Source organism: Mastacembelus armatus, chromosome 23, assembly GCF_900324485.2.
Source record: "Mastacembelus armatus chromosome 23, fMasArm1.2, whole genome shotgun sequence".
Taxonomy (NCBI): Eukaryota; Metazoa; Chordata; class Actinopteri; order Synbranchiformes; family Mastacembelidae; genus Mastacembelus; species Mastacembelus armatus.
In genome coordinates, this window is record NC_046655.1 from 6,817,860 (window position 1) to 6,843,760 (window position 25,901).

Here is a 25,901-nt window from a genome sequence, read left to right on the forward strand (position 1 = left end):
CTTCAGTCACGTTGCAGTGCAACGTGAGCGGAGCAGGAGCTCCATTTTGACTTCTGCAGATTTACCACATCCCAATTGGTTTATATGTTTAGGTCTATGAAGTATGGGAAGAAATACTAAAACTGAAACGTGCTTTAGATAATTATGTGCTTTTAGTTACTAAGATGTAAAGAAGCACTGAAGAAAACTTTCTGACTTTTTGACCCCTGACTTTTTTTTTTAAAGATTAGACAGAATCTAATGAAACTCAATCTTAATCTTAAATTTCACTGGAACAGTAAAATAAGTCATATTGTCATATTGCTCAAATTGTTAATTGGAAATGAATCAGCAACAATTTAGACTAACTAGTTCATTCTTTTGAATATTTTTGGAACTTTATATGGGCAGACTGGTGAAAATAATCATTAGTTGCAGCCCTAAAAATGAAAGTGAAGGGAACTTATAATTCATCCTATTACCTATGTTTAAAAAGCAGATTGATCATTTTAAATACAGGGAGCATTAAAAATCACTGCTACCTGCCTTTCATTGCATGTTTTTCCAACCATTCTCCATTTATTTATTTGTTTTTATCATTATTTCCCATTCTTCAATACTGCTCACTAGCCTTTTGTTTTTAAACTCTTAATTCTTCCTTCTTACATCTGTTCTTTCTGTGTGTCACTGTAGGTTCTTCTATTTGAAGTTTTCAGTAAAGTCTCTTATTTCCTACTCTCCCACACAGTGAACTCTTAAAAGTTTTCTCATTCTTGTATAGTTTTTCATTAACATAAAAAAATCAGTCATTTCAGAGACCTGCTAATCGACCAAACAACCCCTAACTGATGAAGGTTATTCTAGGCATTACACACACACACACACACACACACACACACACACACACAGTTAATATTTTTACACACAAACAGCATCTGCAAGTGCAAGTGATGTTTTCTCTGCTGCAAATGCAGGCGTTGTTTCTGCAGCGGTTATTATAAGATGCACCTCTCTGATAATGTCAGAGCAGGTAGCAGTGACTACATGTGGGTCATTGTTTGTGTGTGCAATGTGTGTGTGTGTGTGTGTGTGTGTGATAGCTCTGGCCTGAAAGTCCTCACGTCACCACGATGGAATGTAACTTGGTTGGGACACACGATTTTCACATGGAGATCTGAGGAGAAGTTGACATCAGTCCAACCAAGTGTTTTTCCTGAGTGGAAAGAAGTGGATAATATAGTTGGCACAGTTAATTATGTCAACGGACCTTTAGTCTGGGTGCATGCAAAAGTTTTTTTATGTGCCTATTTTGATGTTTAACAAAAATAAAAAATACTGAAACTCTGGGGGGTTTTTTTGTCAGCCGTATAAAGCCCTTAAATAATAAAAAAAAAATATGCTAGTTATTGATGATCTGCTCCTCCATCAGCATCATCATACACGTGAGTGTAAACTCTTCCATGTCTACACCCTCAGTTATTTTAGGTCTTTCCCATCATGACTCCTAATAGTCCATTAGGGTTTTGCTCCTAATTCCCTACTAATCTGTGTGTTATGTGGCTTTTATACACCATCAGGGTCACCAGCAGACAATGAGGCCTCAGCAGCATGATCCCCCACTGTTGACTTGTATTTACATTTAGCTTATTGTTCCTCATTAAATTCCTAATCTTCCTCTTCTTGTTTACAGTGCGCTGTGTGTTTTGACGCGCCTCCCCCAGCCCATCCGTAAGCCTGTGCTGTATTTTACCGTTGGTTTTTGCAGTCATTAAGCCCATTGTCTTCCCTGCGTGGTCAGTGTACTTTGCATACATTAGCATGGTCGTAAAACAAGTCACATAGTGACAGTGTGACTCGGGTCAGTTGACAATGTGCTGGAGAACATGTCATGTCTTTTCATTCCATTGTTACCGATTCACTGTGGTGTGACCCAAACAAAGGACACAACAGAGTGTCCACAGGAAGCTAACTGTGCACATAACATACAACTGCAGGTTGGGCTTTACAATTGGATTTTGTTTGCGCGTTAATGAGCTGGAAATGATGCGTAACATAATGGCCTATAGAGGACAATGACCTGTCAGAGAGAACAATACAGTTTGAATTGGTCTTATCAAAATGTTGCTCAGGGGGGAAAAAGTTAATAAAAATAACACACCTTTACAAGTTTATCTTACTCTTGTTGAAGGAATAGCTTGATATTAGATTTTTATCATTCATTTCTTAATAGCAGCTTATACATTCCTGGCTTGCTAATTACACATGTTATGTAAACATAGTCTAAAAGATCTTTTTTTTTTAATTTTTAGGCTTAATAAAAGTTGTACTTTGAGTGAAAGTAACGTGATGGCACAGTGTAATATCTATGAAGTAGGACTGTGTTTGTCTGTGTATTAGTAATACTACTTTGACATTAAAATGCTGCTTGGTTTCACTCCGGATAAGAGAGAGGTTTCAGAGTTCATAGGTTAAACCAAAACCTTGAATCTGAGAGTTTATTGCTGAAGATGACTTTAAGTGAAACACAGAGAGGATGCATGGCACGTACCATATGGCAGCCTCAGTTCAACAGGAAGTGTCTTTGGTGAAGGGGAAGCTGTGATAGATAGAAGAGGACGAGAAACAGAATAGAGGAAGTTGTTGCTTCACAGGTGCAGTATGGGGGTTTCCACATCCTTCTGCCCCTCAGTTGAGGAAGCAAATACTGAGAAGAGACTAACCACAGACAGTAGATTGTTTACGTCAATTATAATTTTCTGATGTGCCATAACAAATTGCAAGCAAGGAGAAGAAGAGAGGTGTTGAATGTAGAAGCATGGCGGTGGAAACTGGCAAAGTGACAGATAATTACAGGAAGATCGAAAGCAGAAAAAGTAAAAGAGAAAAAAGAAATGTGTAACATCACAGAGGCAACCTTTCTGACTATTAGGCGACCAGGAGGTGAATGTCCTCACATGCTAGAAACAACTTTCATATATACTGGGCACATCATTTGATCTGCAGCTCATCAAATCCACTCTGAGCAGAAAGTAACAGTCTCTAAATGCAGTGGATTTGTGGGGTGTAAACTAAATTTAGAACTTAGTACTTGAGTGAGGGCAGGTTATTGACAATACACAGAGGAATAAAGTCTGTATATGAGTGTGAAGAGTTTCCATGGGTGTATTCGCCCAGCTGTGGAGGCCACAGGTGGAGTTGCTGGGGGAGGGTGGAGCGGTATCCATGTTCTGATTTCATATGTGCGAATGAGAAAGAGGGAGTGTGTGTGTTTGCCCGCGGTGCAGGGAGAGCGCGGCAGTTTGTTGGCAGCTGGATATTGTCAGGGGTTCACCGAGGGAGTTTGCATGTCAGAGTGAATGGGTTTAACATGAAATGTCCTCAAGGAGACTCTGACTCACTGTTTGTTTTGGGGGCTCCTAAGTGGTGTCAGGGTAAAGGACAGATTGGGGTCCCAAACAGCAGTGTGATGCGTAGCCCTTGCAAAAAGCACTTCTTGTTCTTTTCATTTGCTTGGGGGTGAAAACATAATTCTGTGAAATATTGTTGTTGCAGTGCGTGTTTGTGGGCGTGGGGAGAGGATGAGGGGTTGGAAGGATGGGCGGGTTTAGGGCAAGGCGGGTGTAAATTGATCCTTTGTTTTCGTCTCCGCCTATGTGTCTGAGAGGGATTTGTTTTGGTCTCACTGGGATGACTGAGACTAGTTCAACGTCAAAACTAGGGAGAAAGTCAATGTAAGACAAAGACATATAAAACATCACATGCTAGCATAAATAAAACAATGTGATTAGTTTGACTAAAAATAGACAGAATGTGCTTCTAAGTGAAACCTTCTCTTCCATAATAATAAACTGCTGACAGTGCATGCTTATTGTCAAAGCAACTGGAGGAAGGACATTAATAAACTAAGCTGTCTAAAAAAATATACTGTACCTGCTATTCATAATTCCAGGAAGGTTGTCTGTTTCTGGTCCTTGCAGCTGAGGTGAAAAGGTGGTGCACTTCAGGTGGTGTTTTTGTCCTTATCTGCATCTGGGAAACATCTGGTTTGCATCTGGCCCAGGCTGTGTAGGATTGGGATGTTCATGAGCGTATGTGTGTTTGAGAGAGTGAGGGAGGGGAACGGGGCTTGGAATACACTTGTGAGGTTGGATGTGTGTGCATGACGGGCTGGATGAGATGATGAATGAATGACTTAGCTGAAAAGAGAGGGCAGCGTGTGTGTGTGTGTGTGTGTGTGTGTGTGTGTGTGTGTGTGTGTGTGTGTGTGTGTGTGCGTGCGTGCGTGCGTGCGTGTGTGTGTGTGTGTGTGTGGGTTGCATGAACAATATCCAACAGTCTTTTAGCTCTTAAATGTAAAAATGATAAGCAGAAATCTTCATCTGTATGATGACTCGACAAGGAATATCAGTTTTGTCGTGCTATCACTTCAGCACCTGTGACTAACCGATGGGAATCAAACACACGTGACTTGCAGGCAGCCTTTTCTCTTTGCCAGTCCTCTGGTTTTATGCCTGAATTTAAAGTAAATATGCCATCATTAGAAAATGTATCTTCTTCTTCTTTTCTTTTTAATGCAAGTCTGAACTTGATAGCAGCTTCTCACTTAACCACATAAATATTGATAGCGAGCAGTGAGGCTACATACATTTGTTGAGACACGTCTGTGAAAGAGGCAGGAAGGGGAGGAAATCAAGATGGAGGTAGTAGAGGAGAGGAGGAAAGAGGAGGCCCTTGGGTTTGGGGGGGAGTTAGTCTTGGGGGCCCATGGTACTGATGGTAACAGGGCCAGCTGGGCTTAGGTACAATGTAGGACCGATTACTTCAGAAAGCTCCAGACTGAACACGTTAGATAAAATCCTCACTCACCTCAGTTTTGGGATGCAGGTGTATTTGCATCTTTATCTCTAGTTTCCCTCTTTAATTTCCCTTAAAGGATATCTCTGCGGCTTGTCTGTGGTCTTCTTCTTGCCACAAAATGACTAACCTGTATCAAAAGTCCAAAGTGTGATATACAGTAGCTTATTCATCTGTGCTGTAGCCCTCCATTGCTGCTCAAACCCACTGCAAACACGTCATTGTGCCACATCATCCCACAAACACCATCCTGCTGCTGGAAATACTGACTAGAGGCCAAAATCTGTATTCATCCACAGCTAAAAGTAGATCCCAACAAAGATAATATTTGCTAAAAAAATATAGTGGTCAGCTGTGTTATTGTAAAAATGTGATGTGTATTTGAGCTGTGTTTCATGATTTGAGTAGGAAGCAGTTTGTCACAAACAAGGTGGGAACGGATGTTTTGACCATAGACATACGAAAAAATCACCAGCATTTTTTGCTAAGTAGCTTTAAGATGGAAAAAAATAATCTCACAATGTGTTGGACCTTGTCCCTGAAGCTGTTTGTCCAGTTGTTGGGCTACACAGTGTGGGTTTCCAGCATTTCATTCACACTTACAGATCCTTTGAACCCTTAAAATGAATTTATTGCAAGGTCTTGTCACGTACTGCAGATATTTCTGCAATTGGATTTGTTTTCCCCGGGTCCAGTGCATGGATTTAGTTCTTGGGACAAAGTGGTGAGTGTCAATCACTAATGGAGCCTGTTGAGAGACAAACGAGAGAAGCATATTTTTTTACAGATCTAGATAAGATTCCTGGGAGCTATGATCTGGAACAGTGAGCTTGGAGTGGCCAGTGCTGGTGTGGGCTGCAGAGGCGAAGGGAGTGTCCGGCTCCTCTGGCCTGGAATGATGTCTCAGTTGTGGCGGGCAGAGCCTCTGCAGTTCTGTTTTACGGTGTGAAATATATCCATTTTGAAATTGTGACTCCAGCTTCTCGAGTATTTGTGTCATATTCATTCTACTTAGTTTAAAAATATGCCTGAAAGTAGCAGTGACAGCGAGAGAATGAGAAATGTAGTATATGAGTCTGAAGGAGTGAGACAGGAAGCAACTAGGTCACCATTCTCAGCCGCAAAGTTGTAGTAGTGACTAAAAACAGTCAGTACAGGTTACTGCAGTATATGTATATGTGTGTGTGTCTATAAATGTGTGTACTGATATCTTAACAGCAGATTAATGTGAATTCATGTGTGAAATTTAGCTTGTTTGTGTGAACTGTAACAGTGTGGTTAACTTAAAAAAATCACAGAGGTGGCTACAATCATCCTAAAATAAGATGCCATAGTAAAAAACACATAATTTATTAGTGTTCATGGTATCAGGCTTAATTCTGGCAAGGATCGTGTGTCACTCGATAAAACGCAGGGTCACGAGTTGCTGCAGGCTCCACCTCAGGGATGCTAAAACACACACACCTATTCCATTGTGGCTGCTTAATCCTGTGTTTTGATCTTAATGTGGCCCTGAAGGCTCAAGGCTGACTGACCTCCGCTTGTGGCTCGTGCTCACTGACATGAAAATACTAGAGAACTACAGCTGTGTGGGCCGTACAGGGAATACACATGTGATGTGTACATGTATGTGTATGTATAAGTGCGGAATCACAGGTCAAATAATATATAATTAGCACTGTTATTGGAACCTTTTGATTCTTTAAGCACACACAGCTCAGGGTGCAGAGAGTTTGGAAATAGCTGACATACCTTTGGGGAAGTGTCAGGGCTCTGGATCGCCACTGTGTAGCGCCACCTGGTGTTGTGTGCGAGCTTGAGCTTCACAATGTAATGAGAGTCACAAAATGTCAGCTCTGAATGTGACTCCGGCAGGTGGCATTCACTTTCAGCACTCTCTGCTGGCGATCAAGCAGGACTGCAGCTTTAAAGATGCCACCAAGAAGAACATAAGGAGAAATTCTGAAACTGTATAACAGTGTCATAATCTAATGGGTGGGATCAATGGGAGGGTCCCATATTGGGAGTGTCAGACAGATTAAGATGTCTGCTGTCAGGAAAAACAGACTCAGTCACACCCTCTGTCATTCAGATTGCAATATATACTGTATGCATAGTTGCCTCTTGGCGGTGTGGTAAGAACTTACTTAACACTGTAAATTAGCTTTAGAGTCAGAGAACGTCAGGATCAAATCAATGCAGCAAAGGGAAAATTAACATTAAATGAAGCTAGATTATAGGCCTTTATAAGACTGTACTGGGTGGCAGGGTGAGAAAAAGAAAGAGATCTCAAACATGACAATGCTCAGCATCATGGAAAATAATATTAATCCATTCTCACTGTTTGAAAAAATACAGTGCAGTGATGGGAATTTACTCAAGTTCACTTTTGTGTTGTACTTTAAAAAAAAAAAAAAACTTTATTTATACTTTTACTCCTGTAACTGTAACTTTTTCAAATGATAAAACCTGTACCTGCACAGGTTGCATGATATCACGTGCCAAGGTTATGTCACATTCCAGGGAACATGTTGGGACAGAAGGCTCACCTGAAACTGACAAAATAAATTATAATCCCATGCACTCTCTTTTCATTGAACGTCATGTTTCCACTTTAGTCAATTCACTGAAAACTCTGCCAAACCTTTGAACTGAGAAACCTCTTCAGAGCTTGTAGCAGGCTGTTTTCTCCTCTTTCTTATTAGGGAGCTGAGTTTTACCAGCCTTTTTGATTAACACACAGATGGCAAATGTCTGCTCACACCTGTTTCACCTTCTCAAATGTCTCATCCACAGCTTCAGTTTCACATTTCCTGCTAATACAATATCTCACTCAGTTTTCTTTTCTTTTCTTTTGGTCCTGTACTGCCAGTTTCACGTTCTCTCCACCCCATCTCTCCCTTTCTATCTCTCTGTGTCACTTGTACCTCGATTAACCAGCCATGGCAGTGACATGCGGAATTTTTCATTACCTCACCCCAGGGCCACCACGCTGCCTCTGCCTGTGTATCCTGCTGCTTTTTTTCATTCCCACCCCTGCTTTCTTTCTCTCTCACACACACACACACACTCTCTCTCTCTCTCTCTCTCCCTCTCTCTCTCTCTCTCTCTCTCTCTGTTATTATTGAGAGAGAGCTTGTGATTTGTTGTTGCTGCTGTGCAGTCAGCTGTATGGAGCAGTAGTAGCTCTTAGTGACTGATCTCCTCTCCATGGCCTGCCGTCCCCCTGGCTCTGGCTCCTACACTGTGGTTATCATCCCACTCAGGACCAGCCTCTACAGCCTGGATGCACTTCGCTTCTACCTATGGGTGAGGAGGATGTGTCGGAAAGCGGTGTGTGTGTGTGTGTGTGTGTGTGTGTGTGTGTGTGTGTGTGTGTGGTGTGATATGAGTGTGTTTTGAAAAAAAAAAAGACATAAGTTGTATTTGTATCAGTTACGCCTTGTTGTGTCTATGTTGTGTGTGAATATGTGTGTGTTTCTCCCGAGTTAGTGATTCCTATCAGCTACTATGTGTATGGAGTCCCTGTTTTTATGAATGGTAGGTGACTATAGTGTACTGCACAGGGCAGCTGTCATGTTGTGTTTTGGTCTCCACAACATCATGTTGTGAATTATTAGTTAATCTTAAGCATTTACTGCTTCACAGGTGAGTTTATCCCTGAGAGTACAAGTAGGTACAGGTTAGTGAGAAAGGCGTGCCAAAGTATGTACAAGACAAGCAGCCTTGAAGTACAAGGCTGTAGCCATGAATTTTAGAAATAATATGAGTACTATGGACACAACAGACAAATATTTTCCGTATCAACCAATCTACCAATTATTTTCTCAATTAATTGAGTACACACTGTGCATCAGTTTCCCAGAATCCACTGATTCTCCTCTTGTTTCGTCTGACTTACAGTCACTAAGATATTTCAGTCTTCACACTGCAGCTGGAAAATGTTCATATACATTCATATTTCTCTTATATTCAGCTAATCTGAGTCGATTTATGCTGGTTTCAGTCAGGTTTTCCATTCTGCTACATGTTGAGTGTTGCTTTGGACGCAGCATGGCTGCATTCATCCCAGTGACACATTCCCACATGTCATGTCTGTTCCTCACAGCTTCCTGTTAGAGGCTCAATATAACCTTCAATATTTCCACTGACTGTAGATCTCTGTCAAACAGCAGTATTTTTAGATTATGTCATAAAGACAGTGGTAACATTAGCAGGGTGTGTACAGAAAATGGAACTTCTTTAAAATATAATTAATCACATGTAGCTAAAATGAACCATTCATTAGTCCTCAGTCCATTATGACCTCATGATACCAAAGGTGGATCATTGTGATTCTCCAGTGGTTGTAACACAGTCATCTCTGTTTGAGCCTATTTACAATGCATGTAATCTCAGTGTAGACAAAAGTCTTAAAGGCCTCCTGCTGCTCTGGAGATTGGCTCCTCTGACAAAGTCTCCGGGCTTCTGGAAGACACAGGAAGTGCTGTGTCAGTTACCACTTTTTTACAGTGGCTGGGTTTTTGGTGGTCAGCTTCTCCTTCAGACATTTATTATTATTTTTGGGCACATTTCCCTTTTTTAAGACATGCATGCTGTGATCTTATTGCTGCTGTCCAAAATATGTCACAAAAGTTTTCAGTTTGGAGGTTGAAAAGTTTAAAATTCAAAAGCTAAAAAATTCCACCTGATCTAGCTGTGTTCTTGTTTCAGATTAAGCGTATGAAGGACCTAGAGAAGGAGAAGGACGCTCTGTGGTCTGGTCTGGAAGTTCTGGAGAAGGCCCGTTTGTGGTACCTCCAGCAGCTGGAGGAGAACAGGGCCCGGCAGAACGACATTGAGACCAAAAGCTGGTGTGGCTCCTGTCAGGAAAGTGTAGCCAAGGTGCAGAGCACTGCCGGGTTTAGAGATTTGCTGACTTTACTTACCGTTATGCAATTGATGTTACAATTGATATGTAGTTATTTTTGGTTGTAATTGAAAACAAATGCTTTGTTTTCTCTCGTCTCTCTGTAGACTCAATCCTGCTTCCTCAGGTCTTGTATCCAACGGGTAAACGGTTCTCTGGGCTCTGTAATGAGTGAGCCCAGTGTTATGAGCAGCAGCAACCCCTCTCTGTCTGAAACAGAGGCAGACAGCGACCTCCGGTGGCACAACACAGTACTGACTCAGGTGAGGGTAACAGAAAAGGTATTAAATCATTTCTAATGGTAAAGAAGGTTGAGCACATTTATGAAAACTGACCATGAGCCTGATGTTCTCAGGAGGTGAGTGACAAGAATCGTCAGATCTCCTTGCTACAAATGGAAAAGGACACTCTCCTTGAACAGCTTGATGAACTGCCTGCCTGCTGAGTGCCGGCACACGTTCTGCACTCATCCTCATATGTCACTGAATGTCACACAGTTGCTGAGTTTCTACCTGTAAATATGTATTTAAATACATTACATTTAATGATGCATCATCTTGTTCTTGTGTTTTTCCTTTTCCACATATCAGTTTCTCTAACAGGCTGTTGACTGACTTGTCTCATTGCCGTCTGGAGTGTATAATAATAATAAACATATTTAGTTTTTGTTACATTACTGAAAGAACAAGGGAACAAAGGAACTGTTATATTTCAACTAAAGAGGAAAATATGGCGACAAAAGCTATGATCAGTTTGAAAAACTACTTTAAGTAGATTTTTTATTGCTGATATGCTTGTACTTCAAAGTTTACTTGTGATGCAGTAGCGCAGGGCAGACAGCAAAGATGCTCGAGCTGCAGTGTTTCAGTATTTTTCTGCGGTGTAAAGAGAGCAGCCCTGCATTGCTGTGTGTCCTGTAACTCCTGGCTCTTCTGTTTCCGTCTCTGCATGCGGGCTCTCTGTCTCGACAAGTAGCGGCATCCTGTCCTGGTGGTCCTGCGCTGATCTTACTGCAACTGATAAACTTTATCTAGCCCAGTCATCTTGCATGTTTGTAGGATATTCTCTCCTATTTTGAATTCTGCAATGTGCAAATCTGTAGCCTTGAAGAAAATATTAGCAGATTTATTATACAGATCTTCTGCACATAATATAAAAAATATGAAAAAATATGTGTCTGATACCCAGAAAGTGTAATTTTTCAACATAGCATTCAATATTTTGCAGATCCATGCTAACTTTAAAGACAGTCTCTACTTTGCTTAATTATTCTTTGTTTTTCCTTTGTTTTGTTTTCATTTTTCATGCTTCATATCTTTCATCATAACCTTGTTTTGTGTGCAAGTGATGGTGCTGTCATTGTGTCCACAAGTGTGTGTTTACTCCAGAGCCTATAGTGGCCCTGTGTCTCAGTCTCTTTGTTTGGGGGAGAGTTTGCAGTTAGTCTGTACTTCTGTGTCTGGACAGAAACGTCTAGTCATTATGGTAGAAGATAAACAGATTTGAGAAAAGACTGTATGCAGTATAAGGGCATTTTGTTGTATCTGTTGCTTTAAGACAAGGTTTTACGCAATTGTTTGTGTCTTGAGCTTGTGGCAGATTCACAAAATGTACTGTGCCAAAGGTTTAGCATTTGTGATTAATTTAATAAATACAATGACATGAAATTGGAATGAATATAATCCCCCCCCCCCACAAAAGTCTTCAATCACCTGCATGCATTAGCTACAAGTTTTCCAGTAAAACAGAATAAGGAATCTGTGCAGGAATCCGATTAGAATCAATCTGTGTGCAACAGAAAAGAAAACATCCATTATGGCAGAGGTTTTTGTTTAAGTAGCTTCATGTTATTTATCTTCAGCTTGCCACTGAACCATCAAGCCCAGGGTACCAGCAGTTGGCTAATTATTGGGTCTAATTCACAAACTGTACAGTCAAATGCCTTTTGTTGAGGGTTTATCATGCCTTCATGGCTGTCAATGCCATTCTTCCATACCAGCATGGTTCACTTGAACTGCACTCTGCTGGTCTCTCCAAATCCCATTTACTTGTATACAATATCATGTTTACTTTGCTTTCCTATTTGTGGTTTTGGTATTACTGAAAATCAGAACATGTGAGCTGTTTCCATGCAGGTCGGCGGAGGTAGGGAAGCATTAACACGCAACTAGGGTGCAAGATGAGGTGTTTCAGGAGGTTCCTCTTGCGGGGGCTGAGGGCTTACTGATAAATACATTCCTTAAGCTATTAGGAGAGCCAAACTTCCTGAGAACCGTGGTACAGTAAGTAGGTGGTCTTTGAAGAGCGCTCAGGTAACTCAAAACAACAAGTGAGACTTTCATCTGAATAGACACTTGCAGTTTGAGATGTCATGCCTGTATTACTGTGATATAATGTTCGCTTCCATTAAAACGCAAAGATTACGCCTAGTTCACAGAAGACATTTCTATCTATTGTAGCAGGGAAAACATGGGTGTAATTAATAATATGATTAATGTCTGCATTATCATTAGGTAGTTCTTTAGCAGAATTACCATATAATGTTATTACACTGTGAACAATATGAACTCTTGAGTGTCAATAAAGTACACTCGTGACTCTAAATAGCACTTTAAGTATGAAGAGACAGAAGAGAATAAAGGGCTGCAGTAAAATGTAAAATCTTTAATTTATTTCTATGGTTTTGAGAATACATCAGCACTGGGCCACACAGACAGTGTGTCTAAGGAAATGTACAGTATAAAAATCTGAGCTATTTGAAATGAATGATATAAATCATACAAATATGTCTGATTCTGTAATAGTTTTTCTATAGCTAGTTCCTGCATTCCAGTTATTCAATTTTACATCATAATATTTGAGTTTTCCTATTAGGACACATGATTTTAATACAAAACAAAAATTATCATTTTACCAAACTAAGCCTTGGTCAGTTCACGAACTAACTTTTAATATTCTTTATGAGATGAGTGCTTTAAATCTCTTTAACATGTAGTCAAATGACTTTTGCATTGGTCAAATAACATATAACAAATAACTCGAGTTAGTGTTCAGTGAGGTCCTTGATGATAATCATCAAGGCACACAATCAACAAGTCAGCAGTAATATGTAGTCAAATAATCTCAATTTAGATTTTAATTCATGCTTCGTAAACAGACTCCAAATATCAGGAATGCTAAAATGGTTATTTTTGCATGCAAAGATAGTCTCTCTGTTTTCTCCAACTCTCAAAATTTAAAGAAGCCAAATTTATGTTTAGGTACAGACTGTGCAGGTCAACAATAGAAACTATGTTAAATAAACGTTTTACACCGCAACAGAAAATGTCATTTCTCTTTAATGTGAAAACACGAGAACGTTTCTTTTATTTTTTCATTCACTTCTTCCTTTTAGTTGTGTTTTAATAATTAACAGCAGGTCATAGATGGAACGAGACACAGTGAGAGCTAGTAAACAATTTCTCCACTATAGCCAGTTTTGGACTCACTGTTGCACTGTCCTCTGTGGCAGTGGCGCACTGTTACGCGCATTTCCAAGCGCCATCTCCATTCCGGACAAGTCCAGCAGACTCTGCAGGTGTTTGATATAGTCAATAGCCGCCCGCAGAGTCTCTACTTTGCTCAGTCGTTTGTCATCAAACTCCTGTGGCAGATGCTCCCTGAGCCGCGCGTAACCCTCGTTTACGCAGCGCACCCGGTGCCTCTCCCTTTCGTTCCTTTTCCGTATGAACGCAGGCTCGAAGGAATAGTCACATACACCGACACCTCCGTGAAATGGGAAGTAGGATAAGCGTCTGTAGGGTAACATCTGGCCGTGCACAGGCTCGAGGTACGCTGCATCTAGGTGGAAGGGCAGTGCGAGTCGAAGCGCGTCTTTGTAGTGCGCTCCGCTCTTGTCCATGGAGATGCCGTGGAGCGCCAGCGGGGGGACATAAGGAATATGCTCCATAAACTCCTTTCTGCTGTAAGACATATTTCTAAATAAAAGACAATTTCACAGTTAAGAAGCAGTAAAGCATGGACATTTGCAAACGAGTCTGCATCGAATGACCTAACTCACCCCACTAGAGTCTTCTCACAATCATCTCACAGGAGTTTCTTTGCAGTCTATGTCAATGTGAGTGACAATTTGTTTGTTGGGGCTTATAGGTTTAGACAGGGTGGGTGTGATCCGGGGCGGAGATGCAGCCATGTAGCCTTCTCATCAAGATAAAGTTGTTTACATAATGTTTTCTTCCTTCCGTTTCAACGGTGAAGCAATTCTCAGCATGGAAGATATTATATGCAAATTTTATAGTAACTACACTGAAGCTTTTAATAAAGGTATACATTAATAAAAGCTAATGCAGACAGATTCATGACTAATTTGGAGATGAAATGCAACGTCACTTTAGTGGATCACCAATCTATTTATGCATTATTCCGTATGAAATCTGAAAGCAGAATCAGTGCAAAGAAAAATCAGGCAGCTTGTTCCCTAAAATAAAATCTGTTCAGAGCATTTTCCTTCTTGAAAATAAAACATTTCAACCAGCATAAAATAGTATAACTTAAAATACCACAATGAACTTTAATATTTTTTCTATTAATATTTCTATTCATATTTTTTATGTGGTTCCTCCTTTCTCTGTGTCCTAAGGATGGTTAAATAGACAAGTAAAAACTGACCTGTGATCAGTCTAATTCTCAACGCTTACTTACTACAGCGCATGCGCAAAAGGGCAGTATGTCGTCATGGCCCCTATGAGGGAGGTATTGTGTTGGTATGTTGTTGTTTTTAAGGCATGTTTACGTTAAAAAAAAAATTCAAGCTCTGAATTGAAGCAGTCTTTGAATTTTGACGGGTTATATCTGTGTTTTTACCGAGCTGGTTCCCATGAGTCCTCGGTTCTAATGGTTTATGAAGCTCTCACAGTGCTAACGTTAGCAGTGCCACTAAACTGGTGGATGTTTTGCTAACTAGCTGCAAGCCAGTGTTTTTAAAATGACACGTTAGCGTTGCTTCTTAACCCCAAAACAAAAAGAGTTGTATGAGAATTAATATTTGTATGGCGGTATCGTAAGTTGTTTTCATAAAAGGTCTTTTATTTCGCAGGGAGAGAAATGTTAAAGCAGGCTACAGGAGTACACGGTTACTGACAGACAACAGCTGTTGAATTCAGGTAACGTTATGCTAAATGTGGTTCCCGTGCATCCCCTGTGATTTTATTTACATGCTTTGTATTGAATACCGACTTTTATTCTGAAAGCTCCATAACCCCGAACCGAAGTTCAGATTTTATAATTCTAGGACCAGCTAAATATTTGGATAACGTTACTGCTTTTTGTAATTGCTTTGTCTCGATGTAAGTCTGGTGTTGTTTCTCCAGGATGAACGAGATGAACCTGAGTCCGGTGGGCATGGACCAGCTCACTGTGTCCTCAGTGAGCGCCAGCCACCTGGGTCTGCCCACCTCCCCCACACACAACCCTCTTCCCACTCCAGGTATAGAAGTCACAAACCTTAACCACCTGTTAGCATCACACAGCCTGTATTGAATAAATCTGAGGCCAGTCTAAATATCTTTTTAGACACTTCTAATTGTGATGAATTGCAGGCATGCCAGTAGCCATCCCTAGCCTCGGTCCTTCGTTGGGTTCCCTTCCTTCTGCCCTCTCACTGATGCTCCCCATGGGTCCACTGAGTGACAGAGGGGTGATGTGTGGTCTGCCAGAGAGGAACTACTCTTTGCCACCCCCTCCATATCCACACCTGGAGAGCAGCTACTTTCGTCATATATTGCCAGGTAGGTTCATATTTGAGGTGTATAAATAGTAACTGCTAAATTACTGTCGTGTGCAAGCTGCTCATATTAAAATGAAATTGATGAATTGATATCAGAATGTTTCACAGAGGGCTTCTTACTCAGTATAACCACTCACTGTAGGTTCTTGTATTGCAGCTGTGACAGATTACCTAATGACAGTCCATCTCACTTTGGTCTGCAGGTATCCTGTCCTATCTGGCAGACCGTCCACCACCTCAGTATATTCATCCCAGCAGCCTTAACATGGATGGGACTCTCTCTGTGGCCAGCAATAATCCCTCTGGTCTGGACCCCTACAGTGGCCCTGGAGGCCCACTAGAGCAGGGCCTTGTGCCCATGGACTCCAGACAGGTCAGTGGCCAGGGAGACCTCCACCAGGCTGGTGCTCATGAACTAGATTCCACAGGACTAGCCATGGAGTCACGTGTCAGCAGCCCCATGTCCCCTGACAGGATGGGAGAGGAGCTGGCCACTATGGATGGTGTTGGGGTGGTGGCAGTGTCGGACACCCAGCAGCAGCTTGGTGGTGGAAGGCAGCCTCAGCCTCATGAGGGCCTCACTGGGGTGGACTCATCTGGTGGGGTGATGCCCCTCCACGGACCCCCAGTACTTGAACTACCGGTGGTGATGGAGCCGGATCATATGGGCGGTCGAGTGGGGAATGGAGGGGGAGGAGGAGGAGGACTTGGGGAGCAGCTCCACTCAAATGGGGAGCTGAACTCAGGTGTTGTCAGTGTGGTGCTCACTGGCTCCATGGCCAATCAAGGCCAACTGGAGCCAGTGTCTCTCCATGGACATACTGGGATGGGACTTGAGGCAGTAAATGTGTCCCCCATCACTGCAGAGGTGTCGCTGGGTCCAGAAAACAACCTGGTGTTAGTCAACTCCACCCTGCAGCTAGAAGATTCTACCTCCAACAAGGAGAACATGGTCACTGCTTACTCCATCTGTGAGTGCGTAGTTGGACTCTATAATGAATGTGCATCTTCAAATGAAAATGGTGAACAATAAGCAACTCTCTTTTGTCTTGCAGGGTGCACACTGTGTGAGCGCTCGTATACCTCAGACTGCCCAGAGCATGGCCCAGTCACCTTCATCCCTGACACACCCATCCAAACCAGAGCTCGCCTCTCTTTGCCCCGTCCACTGTGCCTGCGCATCTCAGTGGCTGATGAACCTCTGGGTAGGAGAATAAACCTCACAAAAGGCTTTTCTGTGGCTGTTACTGTTGGACAGACCCGATACATTAATTATTATTATGACACTTTATAAAGGCCTTAGTGAAAAATCACATTTGGATTTATTTAGAGAACAAAAAAAAACTACATCTTAACGTATTAATAGGTTAAAACATTTTTTTTGACCATCAATTAAATTTCTGACAAAATGTACTTTTGTATGTTCTAGGAGTTTTTGCACGGGATGTCATTCCTCCAAGGACCTGCTTTGGACCAATAGTGGGCCAACATTGTAGCAATGTGGATCTTTCAGACTGGCCAGAAAAGGACACACCTCAAATATGGAAGGTGAGTGCAGTAACAATTGGTTAGACTGGGGCTTGTCTTAGACACTGCAAAACCATGATTATGTTGGAAATAATTAAAGATAATGAACATTATTATTTTTTCCTCTCTCCTAGATGTACCACAACAATGTGCTCGAGTTCTACATCGTAACAACAGATGAGAATGAATGCAACTGGATGATGTTTGTCCGCAAGGCAAGGTATAGCACAGAGCCACAAATGGTTCATGACTAATGTCCCATGTTATGACTGATACTACCTGATGCTAAGTATTTCCCACATAGATTTTTCTGTACTAAGCTGGGCCTTTGCACTCTGTTACTATTTTCCATTAGTTCAAACTTGCAAAACAAAAAGTGTAACTGTCCAAATAGTTCTTCTGAACTTTATGACTGTGGCTGCCACATTGAACTACAAACTATGGGCAACTGAAAACATTGCAAGTTGTTTAGAACATTCTATGTAGAGCACATGAAAATAATATCATTTTAAATATGTTATGTGTATGTATCTGTGTATTTAGGACCCGTGAAGAGCAGAACCTGGTGGCGTACCCTGCCAACAGTAAATTGTTCTTCTGTACAACCACAGAGATTCACCCAGACCAGGAGCTGCTCTTTTATTACAGCAGAGACTACTGCAGGCTGATGGGTGAGATGACAGATGATAAATGCTTGATGAATCCTCACTGATGACATGCTTATCTATTAACTGATTGACAGTTAGATTTTTGACAGTTCCACCATTCCTCCTTTGTGTCTCTATAGGTGTCCCTCAGGTGCCTGAGGGCCAGATCTGCCAGTGTGGCAAAGAGTGCTCTTCGTTCTCTGAGCTCAAGTCTCATCTTAACAACCATAACAGCAACCACACCCATAACCAAGCTCCACACAGCCACAGCCCATCGCAGCAGGAGCACTCCCAGCAACAACAGCCACCACCACAGCAGCAGCAGGAGCAGCAGCAGCAGCAACAAGAACAGCAGCAACAGCAACACACTCACCAAGAAGAAAAGCTGACCAATGGGACCTCAAGCTCCTCCTCTTCACCATGGCCCTGCCACGCCCACACTTCAGGACAGACAAATGGTGACAACAATGACAGCAGCAGCAGAGGAAGTAGTACTAATAACTCGAATAACGTTACCTCCAGAGCAAAAGGCCAGGGCCATGTGAGGGAGAAGAAATTCAAGTGCAGCATGTGTTCCCAGGCTTTTATTACATCCACTAAGCTCAATGTGCACTTCATGGGACATGTGGGGATGAAACCTCATAAGTGTGAATACTGCAGTAAGGCCTTCAGTGATCCCAGCAACCTCAGGATGCATCTTAAGATTCACACAGGTATGTACTGGGATAAACTCCTAGTTTTGTAGTTTTTTTTTTTTTTCATGTCCGTGCACTTTCTGGCTTTATATTGAATGGAGAGACATGAGAGTGATATCAGCCTCACCTAAAAAAGTGACTGTATCAAAGTTTTGCTAGTAAACATTTTCAACTTTTTACCCTCCTTTTTCCCCATTCACAGGCCAGAAGAACTATAGATGTACAGTTTGTGAGAAGTCATTCACACAGAAATCCCATGTTGCATCACATATGCTCATCCACACTGGTGCAGAGAAGCTCAAGTGTGATCTCTGTGACCGGGCATTCATCAGGAAACATGACCTAAAACAACATATGTTCTCTCACACACAGTATGTAACTTATTTATTGTTGTTTAGATTAAGCTGCAAAACAAACAGTAATTTTCTAACTCAGCACATTTATGGATTGAGTGCATGTTTTCTAATGATTATAGTATTTTATATTGTCTTTGATAACTGGTGTTTCTCTTCATATCCTTGCCCTTTTTCACAGCAGCGAACGCCGGATACAGTGTCCAAAGTGCAACAAACCCTTTCTTAAGACCAACCACCTTAAGAAGCACATGAACTCTCATGAGGGCCGCAGGGACTTTGTCTGTGAGAAATGCCACAAAGCTTTCCTCACCAAATATCACCTCACCCGTCACCTCAAAATATGCAAAGGGCCCAAGATGGAAAGAGCGTCACGCAAGGAGCAAGAAATGGATGATGAGGATGAAGATGAGGATGAGGATGACAGCAGGAGTGGAAGAGGAGGAGAGAGACTGGTTGACACAGCCAGTAGTGAAGACTGCGGTTTAGATGTAGGAGGATATAACTCGGAAAAGTCCCTGTCACCCTCTCATTGACAACACTGTGCCTCATGGGATGTCTTGTCTTATTTATTCACTTTACTAAAATACTTTAATATTTAATAACATATTTATTTACTTTGCCTCTATTTTTGCCAAATATCAGTTAGTGCAGTTTTTAATTGTGACATCTTACATAAGTACGTTTTACTTGGCACATTTTACATAATTAAAATGTAAAACTTTTTTTTTTTTTTTACGTGCATAACAGAGCTGCTAAACTATCTTTATATCTTATTGTAAGCCAACTGATAAAGATCTGACTATAAATCTTCATTCTTTTTTTTTCTTAATTTACTACAGAGGCCTGTGAAATATTAAGTTTATATAAGCTACTGTATCTTCATTGTTCTTACATAATCAGATTTTCCATGATTCACTCAGTAACAGAGTGAATGCCTGATATTCATTTTTAGTTGCCTGTCAGTTAAAATTCTGATGCCATATCCTTGCATTATAGTCCTGATCATATATAATTGCCATATGCCCTGTGTTTATACTAAATGCAGGGCTTTGTATTCTTTTTTTCCAAATATCTGTGTGAATGGAAGTGAGTTTCTTAAATACAGGAATCTAGTCATTAATGTGATATTCTTCATTGCATGAGTGTTATTTAAATGTTTAAATAACATTATAGCTCCGTCCTGTCTTTTGGTAATGTTCTAATAAAAGCACATTTGCAGCTGTTTGAAGTTGTTGAGTGGTAGACGTGAGCAGTAGCTTAATCATTGTTATTGTCTGTATTGGTGTTTAGTCTGTGGACAAATGATCATGTTAAATAATTAATCACATACCTATTTAAGGATCTGGACGAACTAAGATCGTTAAAACATTTGAAATTGTTGAGAGAATACCCACTTTTTTATCCTTTTAAGATCAGTGGTAAAAGAAGTAGTTAAGGTACTCGGGTCCTTTGAATTATTCATTGTTTCCGTAAAAAAGTTTGGCTTCGTAAAACGATTTCAATGAAGTTATTTTAAACGTTGAAACTGCTAGCTATTTCTTGTCTTGTCAGTAACACACTTAATTTTATACTGAAATAAAAATTGACAGCTTTTAATGTGTTAAGTAGTTGCTGAAAACGGAAGTACATTCTGTAGCTTCCGGTTAAATACAAATTATGCAGCGCCGCAGTTGTCATTCCCTTTAGCGTGGTATGAATTATTTGTATTTTCACGCGTTGTCTTGATACTTTCTTCGTGTCTTGTGTTATTGGTGGCGTATTATGAAATGAAACCTAAACTGGAGCCATTTATTTTCACCGTAAACTGCGTTGTTTTTAAGCTAGCCAACTTTTGCTAACCGTTGAGCTAGCATGTTGGCTAAGTCACGCGACAGATTTGATAGATTCAGATAGAAATTATATTATTTACATGTTTAGTTTATTTCTTCATTTTTCAGTGCAGCATAGTGCATGTTCGATTTGTCTGAGTGTGTGTGCTCCTGGTCCCAGCCTGAAACGGTGATAAAATCATGCTGACCCCGCCGAAGGAGCGAGTGCCCAGCATGATAGACCGGGCTCTGAGGATGAGGAGAGAGGAGCAGGCTCGGCAGGTGGTCCTCGCCTGGGCAGTGCTCAACGTGTCGCTAGCTGGCATGATTTACACTGAAATGTAAGTCGTCCTAAGTTCAATTACGTGCTCTCTTGCAAAACCAACTGTAAGCAGTCATTTGTAATGCTGCACCAGTCTTTGCTGTCCTTCTATCTTTCTTCTTCCAGGGCTCATTGTAATCATACCTGTGTCTCTGTGTCTTTATCTGGTAGGTCAGGGAAACTGCTGAGCCGATACTATAACATCACATATTGGCCTATTTGGTACATTGGTGAGTTTGCCCTACGCTTTCTGTCTTCTGCTCTATTAAAGGACAGAATCATTACTGGATATATATATATACCAAGTCAGTCTGTGAAATAGTGGAGCTGATGCAGTATCACTCACCAGGGTTATTATACTGTGAATAAAAGTGTGAGATTTAATTTGACATAGATAGATAGCAGGTTTCTTGTATTTTGTCTCAGAAGATCCTGTAAGTGTGATGTTTTCTGTCCTTTACAGAACTGGTGCTAGCCTCTCTCTTTAGCCTCAATGCTCTTTTTGACTTCTGGAAGTATTTCAAATATACAATGGCTCCATCTACCATTGCTGTATCCCCTGAACAGCATTACCTTCTGGGTCTGAGAAACACAAGTGAGTATCTGCTTTTAGATGATGTGCTTTTTTTCCATCAGTACTTTTGTTTAATTATTATCATACTTATATACATGCATTTTGATCTTGTTATGGGGCTTATTTAAAATGATGGTTGTCATTTTCCCTTTGCAGGTATCCAGGCTTCTCCACCCCAGAAGCCTGAAAAAAAGGAGACCCCAGCACCAGCCCAGACGTCCCCACTACAGGGCCAGAGCGTGCTGAGTTTCAGTCCCTCTCGCCCAGCCACCACCAGCCCAAAATTCTCCCCCAGCTGTGTACCTGGGTACAGCCCTTCTCTCAGCAGCTCATCCACCCCAAACAGTGGTGGACCCTTTCACTCCTCAGTGGTATGTTCATCACAGCACATATGTGACTCTACTGGAAGAAGTGAAATGTACAAGTTTACATCTATATGTATATTTGCTCTTTGTGTCTCAGGTATTGAATTACAGTCCCTCTCCAGGGTCCTCTCCCTACCCCAGCAGCATTGGTCCTGCAGAAGGCTCAGGCTTAAGGGCTCGATATCGTACTTCACCAACAATGTTTAACTCCCCAGGAAGTAAGGAGGACTACATGGAAGATCTGAAAAGCCTGGAGCGGTTCCTTCGCACAGAGGAGGAGAAAAGCCACCGCAACCAGCTAGGTACAGTATTTTTGTAGGAACTCCATTGCTGGTATGAACAGAGTAGTACAGATAACTTTGTGGTATATCTGAGAGGTAGATGTAGAAACAGTATTTATTATAGCGGTCTAAGATATTATGATGAGTTTATGTCCTTTGTAGGAAGTCCAGAGTCTGTGTCTCCGAGTCACAATCCAACATTTTGGAACTACAACCGCTCAGTGGGAGATTATGCACAGAGCCTGAGGAAGTTCCTCTACCAGCCAGCCTGTCGTTCTCAGGCACCGTCAGCTCACAAGGATGAGACAGACCTGGGCTCCAAACAAGCTGCAGAGGAGGTCTGTAATCTCAGCACCATATGGTTTGTTGTTGTAAATAGACAAGTGCCATCTGAGTCATTCAGTGCTGAGGGTGTCAGTCATGAAATAATATCCTTTTCCATTTCTGTGTTATAGGTCTGGGCAAGAATCACAACCAGTCGCCCTGTAGTGGACCGCATAGACAGCTGGACAGCCAAGCTTAGAAATGTGAGTGTTCAAACATATTCAAAGAACTGCATACTCAAGAAACTTTGTTAATAAAACAAAGTTTAAAGTATCAATTTTCTGTACTGTACATAAAACACCACAATACATTTTATTTGAGTTAAAAAAATGTGATGTCTTCTGCAGTGGATCAGTGACACGATTTTGGTCCCCCTGGTGAAGGAAATAGACTCAGTCAACACCCAGCTCAGGAGAATGGGCTGCCCTGAGCTCCAGATAGGAGGTAAACCATCTGAAGAAAACATCATTGGAAAAGTGCTTTCTTATCATACTGCAGTTGGATTCAATAAAAAGGCGTGGTAGTGCCAGTCATACAGGACCAAATAGAAACATATATGTTCACTTAAATGTGAACATATACTTTTTTAGGCTATAGGGAAATCTTATGCTTTTTTTGTTAGTATTAGAGAAAATCAGTTAATTTAACAAACCACTTACAGCAATGTGTTATTTGAAATGTTTTGATTGTCAAAAGATCATGAGTTATAGATTCTGAAAATATAAATGAAAAAGAAAAGTAAATCAAGACTTTTGGTGTTGGAGAGCTGAACTCTTCCTTAAACTATTCCTTAAACACACAACTGAATGAAAAATGGTTCATACTGAATTTGCAGAAATCACAATTACAGTCTAATGTATTTTTATTGTCTTTTTGGAATCTACCTTTTCTCCACCAGAGGCCAGCATAAGCAGTCTGAAGCAGGCAGCAGTGATGAAATCCTCTTCTATTCCCACTCTGAACTCCATTGTTCAGTACCTGGACATCACTCCAAACCAGGAGTATCTAGTGGACCGGATAAAAGGTAAGATCGATTATAGAGTACCTTGACTTGTGTTGTGTGTCTGAGAAGAATGTTAAATGTTAGAAGAGAAATGAAGTTGTTTGTTTTCTGTATTCTGTCCTGTCAGAGCTCGCTCACAGTGGCTGCATGAGCTCCTTCCGTTGGAATGGTGGTGGTGATCTGAAAAACAGGAAGTGGGACACAGACCTCCCTACTGACTGTGCTGTGAGTACACACACACACACACACACACACACACAGAACCAGTGGTGTGACAAGTTATCACTGCATTTACGGCATATATTATATATCATATATTTGATATTTTGATATTGTGGCAACTAATGATTATATTGATTGTTGTCTCATGTTTTAACTTATAAAATATCAGGACATTGTGAAATCTTTTCATTACAAATCACCTACAGTCCAAAACACAGAATTTTTATTATCAAAGAAAACAAAAAAAAATCACCTTTTGATAAATTGTAACCAATTTTTAGTTTTTCTTCAGTGCTTTAATAATATATATTTTTTTATGTAAATCAAATCCTCATACAAATATTAGTAAGAAGGTTATACATGTTGGATTAATTACTATAACATCTTTCACACATTTCACATTTCTAAACTTTCAAATAATGTTTACCCTTATCTCCATGACTGGACTTGGCAGCCTTGGGATCTGTTGACTGTAGTGTCTCTGCAGCAATTATACTACAGTAAGAGCCTGGGTGGCTTTCCACATCACTGTGGGATCATCACCCTAAAACCTCTGCCTTCTTATCGACCCCATAAGTCAGGTCAATGTCTTGATCTATCTCTTCAGATCCTCATGCATGTGTTTTGTACATACCTGGACTCCAGACTTCCCCCGCACCCAAAGTACCCAGATGGAAAGACTTTCACTTCACAGCACTTCAGCCACACCCCAGACAAACCTGGTACCTGCATGTGCACAGACACACACACAAACACACACATACACACACAGGCCAAACAGAAGAAGATAACAGGCTTGTGGTTGCCATTCTGTACCTCTCATTCTCTAAACACAGCATCTACTTTCTATCTTTTCTTCTTTCATCACTTCTTCATGATGTTTGAGTTCTTGTGTCCTTATTTGTAATAACTTATAGATGTAACCAAGGAGAACGTGTTCTGCATCCACCAAAGCAGCACCACTCCCCCTCACTACCAGCTCATCTACCAAGGACATATCTACAGTTTACCCAAGGTGACAGCAAAAACAGCAGAGCCCTCACTCATTTGTCTTTTCACTTTTGCTCTTACAGAACAGCTTATACTGTTTTTTTTTTTTTGGCTATAATGGCTCTAAGTTTTGCCATTTGTACTTCTTCCTGATGTGACACATTAAATTGAACATAAGCTTAAATCATCTTTGACTCCATTAAGGATTTAACTCGCAGTTGCATAAAACATCCTGAATATTAAATACAGTGGAGATAAAAGTGATATGGGGAGTATTGTATTGGAAACTTCCATCGACAGGCACTTCTGCATCTGCACAATTTAATAAATTTAATGAGTTTTATTTTTGCCGAAAAAATCAATATTTCTTTTTCTGACCTGCACTAAACAATTTATGTTAACCTGTAACCTTTTAACAGGTGCACTGAATGTGGTCTTGTTAAACATCGATAAAACATAGAAACCTTTGTACCTTAGAGCTTTCTTCTTACCAGTAATCTCCAAGTATGTAACAAATATCCCAGAGAAAGTCCAGCAAATAAGAATAAGGCAGGACGTCAGCACAGGCATCCTATTTGATAACAGTTCAGGATGTCTTGGTCTATAGCAGCACTAAGTGCAAAGGCATGAACCCATCTTGATTTCTGTTACAGGGAAGGAATAATCTCTTCCACACAATCCTCATGTTTCTCTATGTCATTAAGACCAAGGAGTCAGGGATGCTGGGGTGAGTACCTCTGCTACTAAAAGGATGGCTATCTCAGTATGACCTTTGACATAACTATAGACCATTTCAGATTATTCTGAACTAATGTTTCAGTCTCAACAGCTAGGTCATCTAAAATGCAGAATGTATTTTGATTGAAAATGATTGGTTTGACATTGTATGTCTTCTATAGGATAATTAAATTGCTTTTCATGTTATTTTCAGGAGAGTAAATCTAGGTCTCTCTGGGGTGAACATCCTGTGGATATTTGAAGACTGAAGTGTACAAAAGGCAACAAAAAGCTGCAAGTGGATTTTACTCCATAAAACTTTGTGGCTTCATTCTTTGGGATATTGACTCAGTTTAAGGACTGCTCTTTTAGGGGCACATTGGAAAATTGAGTTTGAAAAAACAATAAATGCACATTTTTGGAAACGTTTTTAATTTTAGTCACATTAGCAACATGGTGTACTATCACTGACATTTTAAAAAGACTTTTCTGTTACACCACAATGTGCTTATTATACAATGCAGAGCTGTATTTTTAACATTG

General features: G+C 40.8%; 4 protein-coding genes and 1 long non-coding RNA gene across 8 annotated transcripts; 3 read left to right on the forward strand and 2 right to left on the reverse strand.

Moving 5' to 3' along the window:
* Positions 1 to 1,045: 1,045 nt before the first annotated feature.
* Positions 1,046 to 4,116, reverse strand: LOC113142389 (uncharacterized). Its single transcript, XR_003296947.1, has 3 exons — positions 3,910 to 4,116; positions 2,528 to 2,575; positions 1,046 to 1,192 (listed from the first exon to the last, which is right to left on the reverse strand). It is a non-coding gene; the product is annotated as an uncharacterized LOC113142389 (long non-coding RNA).
* Positions 4,117 to 7,961: 3,845 nt separating this feature from the next.
* On the forward strand, positions 7,962 to 10,292 carry LOC113142242 (suppressor APC domain-containing protein 2). Its single transcript, XM_026327161.1, has 4 exons — positions 7,962 to 8,142; positions 9,547 to 9,717; positions 9,850 to 10,005; positions 10,098 to 10,292. The coding sequence occupies exons 1-4, from the start codon at positions 8,044 to 8,046 to the stop codon at positions 10,185 to 10,187; spliced, it is 516 nt and encodes a 171-aa protein (XP_026182946.1). The 5' UTR covers positions 7,962 to 8,043; the 3' UTR covers positions 10,188 to 10,292.
* Positions 10,293 to 12,961: 2,669 nt separating this feature from the next.
* On the reverse strand, positions 12,962 to 13,892 carry LOC113142243 (achaete-scute homolog 4-like). Its single transcript, XM_026327163.1, has 2 exons — positions 13,803 to 13,892; positions 12,962 to 13,719 (listed from the first exon to the last, which is right to left on the reverse strand). The coding sequence occupies exon 2, from the start codon at positions 13,713 to 13,715 to the stop codon at positions 13,227 to 13,229; it is 489 nt and encodes a 162-aa protein (XP_026182948.1). The 5' UTR covers positions 13,716 to 13,719; positions 13,803 to 13,892; the 3' UTR covers positions 12,962 to 13,226.
* Positions 13,893 to 14,459: 567 nt separating this feature from the next.
* prdm4 (PR domain containing 4) lies at positions 14,460 to 19,964 on the forward strand. 3 transcript variants are annotated; one of them, XM_026327447.1, is made up of 12 exons: positions 14,460 to 14,505; positions 14,838 to 14,904; positions 15,112 to 15,227; positions 15,340 to 15,528; positions 15,731 to 16,498; positions 16,583 to 16,732; positions 16,957 to 17,075; positions 17,189 to 17,274; positions 17,598 to 17,725; positions 17,842 to 18,414; positions 18,599 to 18,767; positions 18,931 to 19,964. In XM_026327447.1, exons 3-12 carry the CDS (start codon positions 15,113 to 15,115, stop codon positions 19,283 to 19,285), a joined length of 2,652 nt encoding a protein of 883 aa, XP_026183232.1. In that variant the 5' UTR covers positions 14,460 to 14,505; positions 14,838 to 14,904; position 15,112; the 3' UTR covers positions 19,286 to 19,964. The 3 variants fall into 3 exon arrangements, with proteins under 3 accessions (XP_026183232.1, XP_026183234.1, XP_026183233.1); XM_026327449.1 differs by having other exon boundaries at positions 18,934 to 19,285; XM_026327448.1 differs by having other exon boundaries at positions 14,471 to 14,494.
* A 399-nt stretch (positions 19,965 to 20,363) lies between these two features.
* On the forward strand, positions 20,364 to 25,745 carry tmem209 (transmembrane protein 209). 2 transcript variants are annotated; one of them, XM_026327462.1, is made up of 15 exons: positions 20,364 to 20,442; positions 20,742 to 20,901; positions 21,054 to 21,112; positions 21,346 to 21,477; positions 21,613 to 21,827; positions 21,919 to 22,123; positions 22,265 to 22,440; positions 22,558 to 22,629; positions 22,774 to 22,870; positions 23,325 to 23,450; positions 23,557 to 23,654; positions 24,259 to 24,373; positions 24,569 to 24,666; positions 25,295 to 25,368; positions 25,573 to 25,745. In XM_026327462.1, the coding sequence occupies exons 2-15, from the start codon at positions 20,762 to 20,764 to the stop codon at positions 25,625 to 25,627; spliced, it is 1,662 nt and encodes a 553-aa protein (XP_026183247.1). In that variant the 5' UTR covers positions 20,364 to 20,442; positions 20,742 to 20,761; the 3' UTR covers positions 25,628 to 25,745. The 2 variants fall into 2 exon arrangements, with proteins under 2 accessions (XP_026183247.1, XP_026183248.1); XM_026327463.1 differs by having other exon boundaries at positions 20,378 to 20,442; positions 20,690 to 20,901.
* The last annotated feature ends 156 nt before the right edge of the window (positions 25,746 to 25,901 follow it).